This window comes from Rhinoraja longicauda, chromosome 27 (genome assembly GCF_053455715.1).
Source record: "Rhinoraja longicauda isolate Sanriku21f chromosome 27, sRhiLon1.1, whole genome shotgun sequence".
Taxonomy (NCBI): domain Eukaryota; kingdom Metazoa; phylum Chordata; class Chondrichthyes; order Rajiformes; family Arhynchobatidae; genus Rhinoraja; species Rhinoraja longicauda.
In genome coordinates this window covers 9,295,967-9,308,906 of record NC_135979.1, presented here as the reverse complement: position 1 = coordinate 9,308,906, position 12,940 = coordinate 9,295,967, and the positions used below count along the sequence as shown (strand labels likewise).

The following is a 12,940-nucleotide window of genomic DNA, read 5'->3' as shown; positions in this document are numbered from 1 at the left end:
AGGAGCAGGAGTAGGCCATCCGGCCCCGAGCCCGCTCCACCATTCAATGCGATCATGGCTGATCCTACCCCAACCCCCTTCCCACTATCGCCCTTCTTCCCACCCAAAAGAACCGTGTGATCTCCTGGGAGAGGCGAAAAACCGGATTAAAAACCCAGGCCAATTTGGGAAAAAAATCCGGGAAATTCCTCTCCGACCCCAAGCTAGGCGATCGAAACTTGTCCAGGAGATTACTCAGGTCTTTAGGTTTGCTGATGATACCACCATTGCCAGTCCAATCGTCAACAACATCGAAACATACAAGATTATTAAGGGGTTGGACACGTTAGAGGCAGGAAACATGTTCCCAATGTTGGGGGAGTTCAGAACCAGGGGCCACAGTTTAAGAATAAGGGGTAGGCCATTTAGAACGGAGATGAGGAAAAACTTTTTCAGTCAGAGAGTTGTGAATCTGTGGAATTCTCTGCCTCAGAAGGCAGTGGAGGCCAATTCTCTGAATGCATTCAAGAGAGAGCTGGATAGAGCTCTTAAGGACAGCGGAGTCAGGGGGTATGGGGAGAAGGCAGGAACGGGGTACTGATTGAGAGTGATCAGCCATGATCACATTGAATGGCGGTGCTGGCTCAAAGGGCCGAATGGCCTCCTCCTGCACCTATTGTCTATTGTCTATAACACCAACGATGGGATGCAAAGCAAGAAAAATATCTGAGATCTTGTGCCATGGTGCCCGTACGTCACCCCGGCTGTGGGGTCTAGGAGAGAGCGTTCACTCCGCGGCCCCTGTTTCCACCAATCTTTCCACCACCACGCACAAGAAGCACCATTGTACGTAGATGCTGAGGTGCGTTCAGCTCTGGCTGAACAATTTCTAATCCTGTGATGTGGACTCGATATGAAGCAGAACACGGCTGTGAAAGTCAACAAGATGAAAGGGTTGGTTGTTGATCTAAGGAGGTGGGGTTAGGGGGCCTAGTGGGTGGGGTGGTGAATGCACCACTGTCCTCACCAATGGAGCTGCCCTATTTCCCAGCATCCCTATCAGCAACAAGCTAAGATACGCACAAAATGCTGGAGTAACTCAGCGGGACAGGCAGCATCTCTGAATAGAATGGATGGGTGACGTTTCGGGTCGAGTACCTCCTTCAGACTGAGAGTCAGGGGAGAGGGAGACACAGAGATTAGGAAGGGTAAGCAAAGGTAAGATAAGAAGGCAGCAACCTATGCTGGTTCCTTCCCATTGATGCGGTGAAGAAGAAGAAACCACATCCATGTCTACAAGGATTGTCTTGAATTTGCACAGGTGTGCTATGGAAAGTATTCTTACAGGATGCTTCTCAGCTTGGTGTGGTGACTCTGCTTTTAACTGCTTAGACCTGCAACGGATGGTGGATACAGGCCAGTCCATTGCAGTATAAGAAAATAACTGCAGATGCTGGTACAAATCGAAGGTATTTATTCACAAAATGCTGGAGTAACTCAGCAGGTCAGGCAGCATCTCGGGAGAGAAGGAATGGGTGACATTTCGGGTCGAGACCCTTCTTCAGACTGATGACAGGGGGGCGGGACAAAAGAAGGATATAGGTGGAATAAGAAAATAACTGCAGATGCTGGTACAAATCGATTTATTCACAAAATGCTGGAGTAACTCAGCAGGTCAGGCAGCATCTCGGGAGAGAAGGAATGGGTGACGTTTCGGGTCGAGACCCTTCTTCAGACTGATGTCGGGGGTGGGACAAAGGAAGGATATAGGTGGAGACAGGAAGATAGAGGGCGAGTCTGGGTCAAGATGTGGTCGTAGAGTAGTATAGGTGGAGACAGGAAGATAGAGGGAGATCTGGGAAGGAGGAGGGGAAGAGAGGGACAGAGGAACTATCTAAAGTTGGAGAAGTCGATGTTCATACCACTGGGCTGCAAACTGCCCAGGCGAAATATGAGGTGCTGTTCCTCCAATTTCCGGTGGGCCTCACTATGGCACTGGAGGAGGCCCATGACAGAAAGGTCAGACTGGGAATGGGAGGGGGAGTTGAAGTGCTCGGCCACCGGGAGATCAGTTTGGTTATTGCGGACCGAGCGCAGGTGTTCATTGCAGGCTCTTCATTTCCTACCATCCCGTCCACCTTCATGGTGTGTTGCATGGGGAAGGCTCGAACTAAACTGAAGGTAGCCTGCCACCTTGCCCATTCCCTTTTTTTTGCTTTTCTAGCTTCTTGGTGAAGATGCAGGAGCTTGAAAACCCAGATGTCCACTCGTCAGGCCAGCTCCTGCTCCCCCTAGCTATCAGACTCCAGAACCAATGACCACTTTCAAGCCTGAAGAAGGGTCTCGACCCGAAAGGTCACCCATTTCTTTTCTCTAGAGATGCTGCCGGATCCACTGAGTTACTCCAGCATTTTGTGACTATCTTCGGTGTAAGCCAGTATCTGCAATTCCATCTGACATGTACCTATTTCACATCCCCTTATTGGAAGTGTTTGCCACCTACACTTACTCTTAACTGTACCTCAGTTGGTTATCCTGTTACTGTTCTTTAGTAATTGTTTTTTTTTGTGCACTATTCTTCTGTTTTGCATTTGTATTTATTGTTGTATTCATCATTAAAATATATATTGTTTACTCTACAAGTTTTTTTTTTGTGAACAAGGAGTTTCATTGCACCCTGGATTAGATAATAATAAACTAATCTGAATCAATGGTAAAACTCCTGATATCAGTAATGGGGAAGTACCTTGGTGGGGCGGCATGATGGCACAGCAGTAGAGCTCAGCCTTGCAGTATTAATCTTGTAAATCTCATTTGCTCCTTCTCCACTGCCTTTATATCTCTGTAATAGGGAGACTACCGCTGTGTACAGTAGACTAATTGTAGCCTCACCAATGTTTTATTCAAGTTTTTAACATCACATTTCCTGCCAATGATGTAAACTGATGCTCATCTGCATGCTTAAATGGATGTAAAATATTCCATCACATTTTATTAGCCAATTCAAATTAGAGTAGGTACATTATCCTGCAGTAATCTTCAGCCTACACCTGGAATCAAGATAAATCAACGTCAACTAAATATTGACCAGCTTGCTTGAGGAAGTAAGAGCCTCAATGACAAAGCTTTAAAATGGTTCTGTGAACTGAGATAAAATATTCATTCAAATGCTAACAATTTGCAGATGGAATTTCACTCTGAAATTCTTCCCCAAACCCCATGGGTTTGGCTAAAAATAAGGTTCATTAGGGCCACACATCAAAACAAAAATGGTCCCATCAACTCCCCACCAACCTCTAAACGTTCAGTTTAGAAATGCAGAGTGGAAACAGGCCCCTCGGCCCATCGAGTCCGTGCTGACCAGTGATCACCTGTACACTAGCTCTATCCAACACACCAGGGACAATTCACACAAACCAATTACCCAACAAACCTACATATTTGGAACGTGGGGGGGAAACGGAGCACCCGGATATAAAACCCATGCGGTCACAGGAAGATCACGCAAACTCCGTTCAGACAGCACCCGTAGTCAGGAGTCAGTTGCAAACATTAGAATCATTGCTGGCGTAAATCGCATGCATCAGCTTTTTACAATACCTTAGTGGCAGCTTTTTCTTCGTGACGATTTCATCACCTCAAGTCAGAAGAGAGTGAGATAAGAGGGAAAGGGGGTAAGAAGGGGGGAAAGTGGGGTGAACAAAGGGGATGTGGAAAGAGGAGAGAAGAGTTGTGGAATAAAGAGGGAGAGAGAGTGGGAATGCTGGTGGAGAATCAAGTGGGTCAGATGGGAAGTTCATGAGTTCTCGGAGCAGAATTAGGCCATTCAGCCGATCAAGTCTATCATATCATATCATATCATATACATACAGCCGGAAACAGGCCTTTTCGGCCCTCCAATTCCGTGCCGCCCAGTGATCCCCATACATTAACACTATCCTACACCCACTAGGGACAATTTTTATTTTATTTTATTTTTTTTACATTTTACCCAGCCAATTAACCTACATAATCTACTCCGCCATTCAATCATGGCTGATCTACCTTTCCGTCTCAACCCCATTCTCCTGCCTTTGCCCCATAATCCCTGACTCCCTGGAAGTGCAGAGTTCCAGTACGTCTCAGAATCCACGAGCACTACCTCTTTTGCGTTGTTTACCTGTGGTAAAATGCTGCTCCAGTTAAAACCATGGAGTACTCATTGGTCCACTTCGACGTGTATCCCCACAATCCCTTATTGCTGTCCCAAAAGTGACTGCGGGCCGGGTAACCCACGATCCGATCAGGAAAGCTGCACCACACGATGAATGCAAAGTCCACCTAGACGGGGAACAAAGGCATCGGCTCATCAAGTTGACTTTGTGGCAAGTCATGGCCATGTTAAACATCCAGCGCTCTGATCATCTCTTCTGAATAAGGAGTTCCGCTTATAACTAATCCACCGATAAATTATCCATGCACTGGTAAAAACCCTAATTATTCTACTGAGGTGGTATCACTGTTGTGCCTATCATGTTGACATATATAAATGCCAGGACAACGTACAGCAGCAGAAACGCAAGTTATTTCATTCCCATCTAACATACATTGTCCATTTCCAGAGGTCTTACTGCAGGCCCAGTTGAGATCTGCCAACAAAGTACCGACTGGAGGATGAGCCTAAGACCTCTGGCTTGAATAACGGGGAATCACAGCAGCCAGTGTCTTGTCGACAAAGCTGAACTTGGAGCAATCCGAACCAATTTACCCACAGCCGGCAGGAAGCAAGATGCTCACCGGTAAAACAGCCCTTCAGCTGAGACACAATGCCGCTCTTATGCTGCTCCCCACACAGTGTGTCGGAAGGAACTGCAGATGCTGGTTTAAACCGAAGATAGACACAAAATGCTGGAGTAACTCAGCGGGACAGGCAGCATCTCTGGAGAGAAGGAATGGGTGATGTTTCGGGTCGAGACCCTTCTTCAGACCTGCCTGTCCCGCTGAATTACTCCAGCATTTTGTGTCTATCCCCACGCAATGTGAGATACTGTTTGTCCATGGACATAATTCATTGAGAGCTTCAAGTTCCTAGGTGTAAACATCAACAACAATTTGACCTGATCCGACCACATCCATACAATGGCCAGGAAGGCCACACCAGTGCCTCTACTTCCTCAGAAAACTAAGATGATTGACGTTCCAAATGACTTACCAATTCCTATGAAGACTGCAAATGTCGCTCCCATTTTGACAGGTTCTGGGTCATGCAAAGTGGAACTCTAATGTGAATTGATTCTGTTCATTCATGCTAAAATTTGTATTAAGTGAAATGATGATATTTCAATTTGAATTGATTGTACTGCATAGACAAGCCCCAGGACGGAAAGCCTAGCAGAGTATTGCAGTGGATGATAATACACTCTCTACGGAATTAGAAAAGTAAACATATTGTGGGAAATCACTCATGTGCATCAGCCTACCCGCCTTGCTGGTAATTGCTCAGGCAATCAAAAGCAGCCGACTGCTGACCCAAGAAACTCTCCCAGACGCTGCACACTGCGCTGCGGTGAATGCCGTACCCAGGAGTACTGTGTTGATGGAGTTGCTATCTTAGAAGCTAGGCGTTAAGTTGAAACCTGTGTACCTTCCACTGAATACAAAACATCTCAAGGCATTATTGTCAAGGGAAGCTGGGGCAACTGAAGAGAGCAAGAGTTTGGGGGTGAGATATTGGTACCGATAGAAGCGTAGCTAACCAAAACAAACACAATAGAGATAACTGTGCCGTTTGGTGACTAGTGGGGTGCCACACAGGTCAGTGCTGGGGCCTTAACTGTTTACAATCTATATTGATGACTTTGTAATCTTAGTTTATTGTATTGCACTTTTGTTGTTTATTGCACAGGGTTATTGTTGTCAGGGAACTGTGTCAGGGCAAGCGCTCAGTAGGAGGACAGAAGAAACAATAGACAATAGACAATAGGTGCAGGAGTAGGCCATTCAGCCCTTCGAGCCAGCACCGCCATTCAATGCGATCATGGCTGATCACTCTCAATCAGTACCCCGTTCCTGCCTTCTCCCCATACCCCCTCACTCCGCTATCCTTAAGAGCTCTATCCAGCTCTCTCTTGAAAGCATCCAACGAACTGGCCTCCACTGCCTTCTGAGGCAGAGAATTCCACATCTTCACCACTCTCTGACTGAAAAAGTTCTTCCTCATCTCCGTTCTAAATGGCCTACCCCTTATTCTTAAACTGTGGCCCCTTGTTCTGGACTCCCCCAACATTGGGAACATGTTTCCTGCCTCTAATGTGTCAAATCCCCTAATTATCTTATATGTTTCAATAAGATGGTTTAAGGACTGCCTCAAAGTGTCCCTCAAAGACTTGGACATCAACCTCAGCACTTGGGAGTCTCTTGCTCTGGACCGTCCAACCTGGCGCAGCAAGCTCACCACAGGAGCCCGTGCAGCAGAGAACAGACGCACTGCAGAGGCCCAGAGGAAACGCACCGCGCGCAAGGCCCGGGCTACCTCCACTTCCACTGCAGCACCCATCCACTTGTGTCCTACATGTGGGCGTCCCTTCCGGGCCCGGATTGGCCTCACCAGTCACTTCCGGACCCACAGTCACCAATCCTCCAACTGAAAGTGAAGTCATGGTCATCTTCGAACCCGAAGGACCAACAACAACATATTGTTGCTAAAGTTATTGGTATTATAGTTAAAACTGCAAAATAAAAAATCTATTCATGCATTCTCAGTGTCTGTATATTCAATAGTGTCGTCTTCAGTAGTGCCTGCACTTATTCTGAGATGATCTACAACACTGAAACCTTTGCCTACCTCGTTGGTCGAGAGTACGGTGTCCTCGTCCAGACTCAACACGGCATCGGTTGTCATGACGTCGTAAGGGAAGAAGCGACTGCTCATGGTCTGAAATGGAGGGGCAGAGGAATTAGTACAGGGGTCACCACCACCAAAACGATTCCACCACAGTTGGCACCCACAAAAGGGGAATGCCATTTGGGAAGAGTCGACCTTATCTTGCTAAGATAGCAACGTTTTTCACTCTATCTCAGTACACGTGACAAGAATAAACCAATGCCGATGGAATAGAAAGTTCAGTTTAGAGCTATAGTATGGAAACAGGCCCTTCAACCCACCAAGTCTGCACCGACCACCATCCCCGTACACTAACACTATCCTAAACACACCAGGGACAATTTACAATAATACCAAGCCAATTAACCTACAAACCTAAACGTCTTTGGAGTGTGGGAGGAAATCGGACAACCCAGAAAAAACCCCAAGCAGGTCACGGTGAGAATGTATAAACTCCGAACAGACCAGCACTCATTGTCAGGATTAATCCCAGGTCTCTGGCACTGTAAGGCGGCAACTCTACCACTGCACCACCGTGCCACCCCAATATAAGCTTAACCCTATAAGAGTTATATACACTGGAATTTAGAAGGATGAGAGGGGATCTTATCGAAACGTATAAGATTATTAAGGGGTTGGACACGTTAGAGGCAGGAAACATGTTCCCAATGTTGGGGGAGTCCAGAACAAGGGGCCACAGTTTAAGAATAAGGGGTAGGCCATTTAGAACTGAGATGAGGAAAAACGTTTTCAGTCAGAGAGTTGTGAGTCTGTGGAATTCTCTGCCTCAGAAGGCAGTGGAGGCCAATTCTCTGAATGCATTCAAGAGAGAGCTAGATAGAGCTCTTAAGGATAGCGGAGTCAGGGGGTATGGGGAGAAGGCAGGAACGGGGTACTGATTGAGAATGATCAGCCATGATCACATTGAATGGCGGTGCTGGCTCGAAGGGCCGAATGGCCTCCTCCTGCACCTATTGTCTATTGTCTATAAGGTTATAAGCTTAACCTTTTGTTGCTTCTTCTCTGGGGCAGAATATGGTTATTCTCTCCAGTCCGGTACCCCCTACCCCATCAGATATCCCCCCCCACCCCCTATCCTGGCTATTTGAGAATGATTAATGCCAGGTTCACGAAATACCAGAAGGTGATAGAAATTATCATTGTCCAATCCAATGTTTACCTGGTGTTCACAGAATCAGGAACACCTGGCCAGTAATCCGAAACAAGAATCTTCCTGATGTCTTTATTTCCCATCCCCCAAAGATAGTAATGTCCTAAACGTTCCTTGCCCTGTTCTGCCCAGACTAATACTCGCTTGAATGTGTAGCAACTGAACTCCAGGCAGGAGGAGAAGCTGGAATCACCAATACCAACAATTTTAGCAACAGAATTGCATTGGCCCTCATGATTAGTGCTGCCAAACTAACATCAAAGTCCCAGAATTGATAGGATGTAAGGAGAAATTTCCATCATAACGGTGCAAACGTTATTGGGAAAAACGCACGAGGCCTTGAAATGATGTGTCAAAAATAAATTATTTCAATACCTCTATTTATTGTAAACATACTGGGGCTGTCTTGGTATAGCAAAGATTCTTTTTTTTTTTTTTTTTTTTTTTTTTAATCTTTGAAAAGCATATGTACAAATAGAATTTTTAAAAAAAACACATTTGTTACAGAGTTCTTACATAGCTTCAATTTTTTGAAGAGAAAAAGTAGAAAAAAACAACAAAAAAAAACTATAAACTTGGGGAGAGAGAATAAGAGGGTTAAAAATATATATATATATATATTAAAAAAAAAAAAAGGATCTAACTATAAAAATTAAAGGGAGTAGATCCGGGAGACAATAGCAGTACATCCAACCCCTAACTCAAGTTACAACTTTTAATTTAAATTTTTTATTTTAGTCCTGTGCCAAACCCATTTACTTTTCTAAAAATTCAATAAATGGAGACCATATTTTTAAAAATAACAAAGATTCTGCTTTAGTGGATGAGATTAGTTTAGTTTAGTTTAGTTTCGAGATACAGCGTGGAAACAGGCCCTTTGGCCCACTGAGTCCGCACTGACCAGCGATCCCCGCACATTAACACTGTCCAACACACGCTAGGGACAATTTTACATTTATACCAAGCCAATTCACCTACAAACATGTACGTCTTTGGAGTGTGGGAGGAAAACTGAAGATCTCGGAGTAAACCCGCATGGTTGCGGGGAGAACGTACAAACTCCGTACATACAGAACCAGTAGTCAATAGACAATAGACAATAGGTGCAGGTGTAGGCCATTCGGCCCTTCGAGCCAGCACCATCATTCAATGTGATCATAGCTGATCATTCTCAATCAGTTCTCAATCCTGCCTTCTCCCCATACCCCCTGACTCCACTATCCCAAAGAGCTATATCTAGCTCTCTCTTGAATGCATTCAGAGAATTGACCTCCACTGCCTTCTGAGGCGGAATTCCACAGATTTACAACTCTCTGACTGAAAAAGTTTTTCCTCATCTCCGTTCTAAATGGCCTACCCCTTATTCTTAAACTGTGGGCCCTGGTTCTGGACTCCCCCAACATTGGGAACATGTTTCCTGCCTCTAACATGTTCAACCCCTTAATAATCTTATACGTTTCGATAAGATCCCCTCTCATCGTTCTAAATTCCGGTGTATACGAGCCTAGTCGCCCCAGTCTTTCAACATATAACAGTCCCGCCATTCCGGGAATTAACCAAGTAAACCTACGCTGCACGCCCTCAATAGCAATAGTCGGGACCGAACCTGGGTCTCTGGCGCTGCAAGCGCTGTAAGGCAGTAACTCTATCGATGTTCTTGTAAAGATATTGGTTATACGGAAAAGGCTACCTTGGTACAAACAAAGGTTCTACTTTCCAAGTGGATGAGGCGGTGGTACGCATTAAGCAATAGATGATGGGCATGTTGTGTGGCTGGATCCTCCTGGCAATGGGAGTAAACCACTGGGAAGATGCTCAATGAGAGAAGGCACCCTGATCAGGAGCAAAGCCATTGCCTCATTAAAGGTTCATCGCGGTGATCATGCAAACTGTCGATTAGCTCTAGTCATTATAAGGCGTGGAGATCCGGGGAATCTGCACCATGTACTCCACATGCCCTCTGCTGCACCCCTTCCCTCCTCCGCCCCATTCCCATTGAGTACAATTACATCATGTAAATAGTCCCTTTACCAAACCACACCCAACAAACCATTAAAGTAAATTTAAAGAATAACCTTGTCATTGGCACAAACTATTTTTAACTCCCATCCAAAAGGCTCTTGGCCAGCATTAACCTAGATTTCTTTGCACAAAGACATTCATTTTATATTCAGACAGACGTATTTCATGTTCACACGTAGTCTGCATTACTATTAAAACATATTGAAACACAAAGGTACTTGTGCTCTGACACCAGTATAAGCGCTCAACCAAGAAAACCAAGCCCAGTGCCAAAGTATTCTCTAAACGACCTATACACACCTATGCTACAGAACAATAACTAACTGCATATTCAGTACTGAGCTATCTACATGTTATGAAACACACAAGCTAAATGTTTCACCAAGAAAACTAATACTAAATGCCACATGCCAAATATAGGTGACACTATGGCTAAATATATTTTACATTGAAACTGCACAGTCTATAAACACTTCACGCACTGTATGGTCTGTGCACAGTTTCTGCCTATCCCCAAGAGGCTATTGCAAACTATAAGTAGGCTATCAATGCATTATATTTAGAATACGAACAGATTGCCAAAAGCCTGGAATTGCACAGTCTGTTTTAGGTAGGGTCCATGGAGGTTCTGCTTGAGCTGTGTTAATTTAGACCAAATGGGACCAGCTTAGATACAGTAGATCTTTAGTCAGAGGGCGGTGAATCTGTGGAATTCTTCGCCACAGGCTGTGGAGGCCAAGTCAGTGGATAGTTTTAAGGCAGAGAGAGATAGATTTTTGTTTGTGCAGGTGTCAGAGGGAGAAGGCAGGAGAATGGGGTTAGGAGGGAGAGATAGATCAGCCATGATTGAATGGCGGAGTTGACTTGATGGGCCGAATGGCCTAATTCTACTCCTATCACTTTTGACCTTATGACCTTAGATAGGGCATCTTGGTCGGCATAAACAGATTGGGTTGAAGGGCCTGTTTCCATGCTGTACGACTCTATGTCTAGTTTAGTTTAGTTTATTTCTTGGATACACCGAGGAAAGTATATGTACAGACACACACAAGTAACATAATGTCCATGTGTGCGTAAGATTTGTTAACTTTTACCAGATTTATTCAAGAAACATATGCTGCATACAAAATTCAAAGGATATAATCATATTTTAAAGCTGCAACATGTAGAATTTATATCAAAGTGTTAAGATGTTTATGCCAACTAGTTTACCCTGGTTTAATACTCCACATAAGCTTCCAAACTATTTCCTTCATCTAAATAGTCTTCACACGTTCATAAGTGATAGGAACAGGATTAGGCCGTTCGGCCCATCAAGTCTACTCCACCATTCAATCAAGGCTGATTTATCTCTCCCTCTCAAACCCATTTTCCTACCTTCTCCCCATAACCCCTGACACCCGTACTAATCAAGAATCTCTCAATTTCCACCTTAAAAATATCCATTGGCTTGGCCTCCACAGCCTTCTGGTGGCAATGAATTCCACAGCTTCACCACCCTCTGACTAAGGAAATTCCTCATTATCTCCTTTCTAAAGGCATGTCCTTTTATTCTGAGGCTGTGGCCTCTGGTCCTAGACTCTCCCACAAGTGGAAACATCCTCTCCACGTCCACTCTCTCCAGGCCTATCCAAGCGGTCACAGGGAGAACGTACACACTGGAGGACATGGATAGGTGACATTTTGGGACCTTGTACGTTGATTGACCCATTGGTTCCTCAGAGTCAATGTGTGGGAGAATGGGATCGAATCTAAAGCAGCACGGATGGAGAACAAGGGTAGGTGATGCCACTTGACTCACTGCAAGTGGAAGCAAAGGATGAGAATAAAAGCAGTCCCTGGGCAACTGGTGTGGAACCAGAGGTGTGGTAAAATGAACCAGAGTGAAGCTCTGGCAATCCAATCCTTGTGCCTGTCTTGTTATATAAAAGAGCTTTCACCGATGTGATATTAAGAAAGCGATATTAGGTACTAAAGAGTTGTCTCTGTAGGGAAATATTAATCACGCAGCAGCTGGAATGTTCATTAATTTATTCATAACCAAATATTATTAATGTATGCAGTTAATGTATATTTTATGTGCTGCAATATGATCGCAGCAATTACCAGGATCCAATCGCCCAATGAATTATAAAACCAAACACTCACGAATGACATGAAAAACAGCGAACAAGAAAATATTTGTTCTTCCTTAAGACCAGAAGCAATTTGTTCCATTGCAGCAAGGGTCTAAAAGGAGTGGGGAAAAGGTTAAGTACATTTGTGAACATCAACAGGAATGAATGTTTGCAGCTGCTTGGGGAACACGATAAATGCTAGGGCTTTCTTCCCGCTGTTGCAGTGAAGGTTAGGTTAGGGGATGGCTGGATAGAGAACATATTATTTGGAACAACATGCCTGGGCTCAAGCCTTTGGAGCTGTATCCAGTTAGTTCAGCCGCCCCTGTCGTTTCTCCGTCGCCTGAAAATTTATTTCATTTCAAGTTGTAATCCAAATTATTTCAAGATAATGGAGGATTGCGATCATGTAAATGGCGACATCTTTTCCAGCAGTACAGTAATGACGTTAGGAAATGGTTCTTTATTCATGAAGGAGGTTGGAACATGGAACTCCCGCCCACGGACTTGCACAGAGGCAGAGTGTGCAGGTCCTTCCAAAAGAGAGAGCTACGTGGAGAGAGCAAAATACGGATTCAAGGGCGCGGGGAGTGAGGCAGAGAGTGTGACTGGCACCGGTGGGATATTAAGGGGCAGGAGGATGGAATTAGACTGCTTGGGATATCGAAAGGCAGGTGAATGGGATTTGGTAGAGGGACAGTAAAAATGCAGAAGAGTGGATTTTAAAAGGTATAGAAAATAAACAGCATAATGGAATTCAAGTGACTGAGATATATAATGGGGATCTTT

The 12,940-nt window shown here is 44.8% G+C and overlaps 1 protein-coding gene across 1 annotated transcript in view; it reads right to left on the bottom strand.

Annotated features, from left to right (window-relative positions):
• LOC144606907 (exostosin-1-like) overlaps positions 1 to 12,940 on the bottom strand; it is a 219,473-nt gene that overhangs the window by 10,842 nt on the left and 195,691 nt on the right. The window contains exons 8-9 of the mRNA XM_078423388.1: positions 6,803 to 6,892; positions 4,139 to 4,299 (exon numbers count right to left, since the gene is read on the bottom strand). Coding sequence (XP_078279514.1) covers positions 4,139 to 4,299; positions 6,803 to 6,892 — 251 coding nt within the window. The remainder of the gene's footprint in view (positions 1 to 4,138; positions 4,300 to 6,802; positions 6,893 to 12,940) is intronic.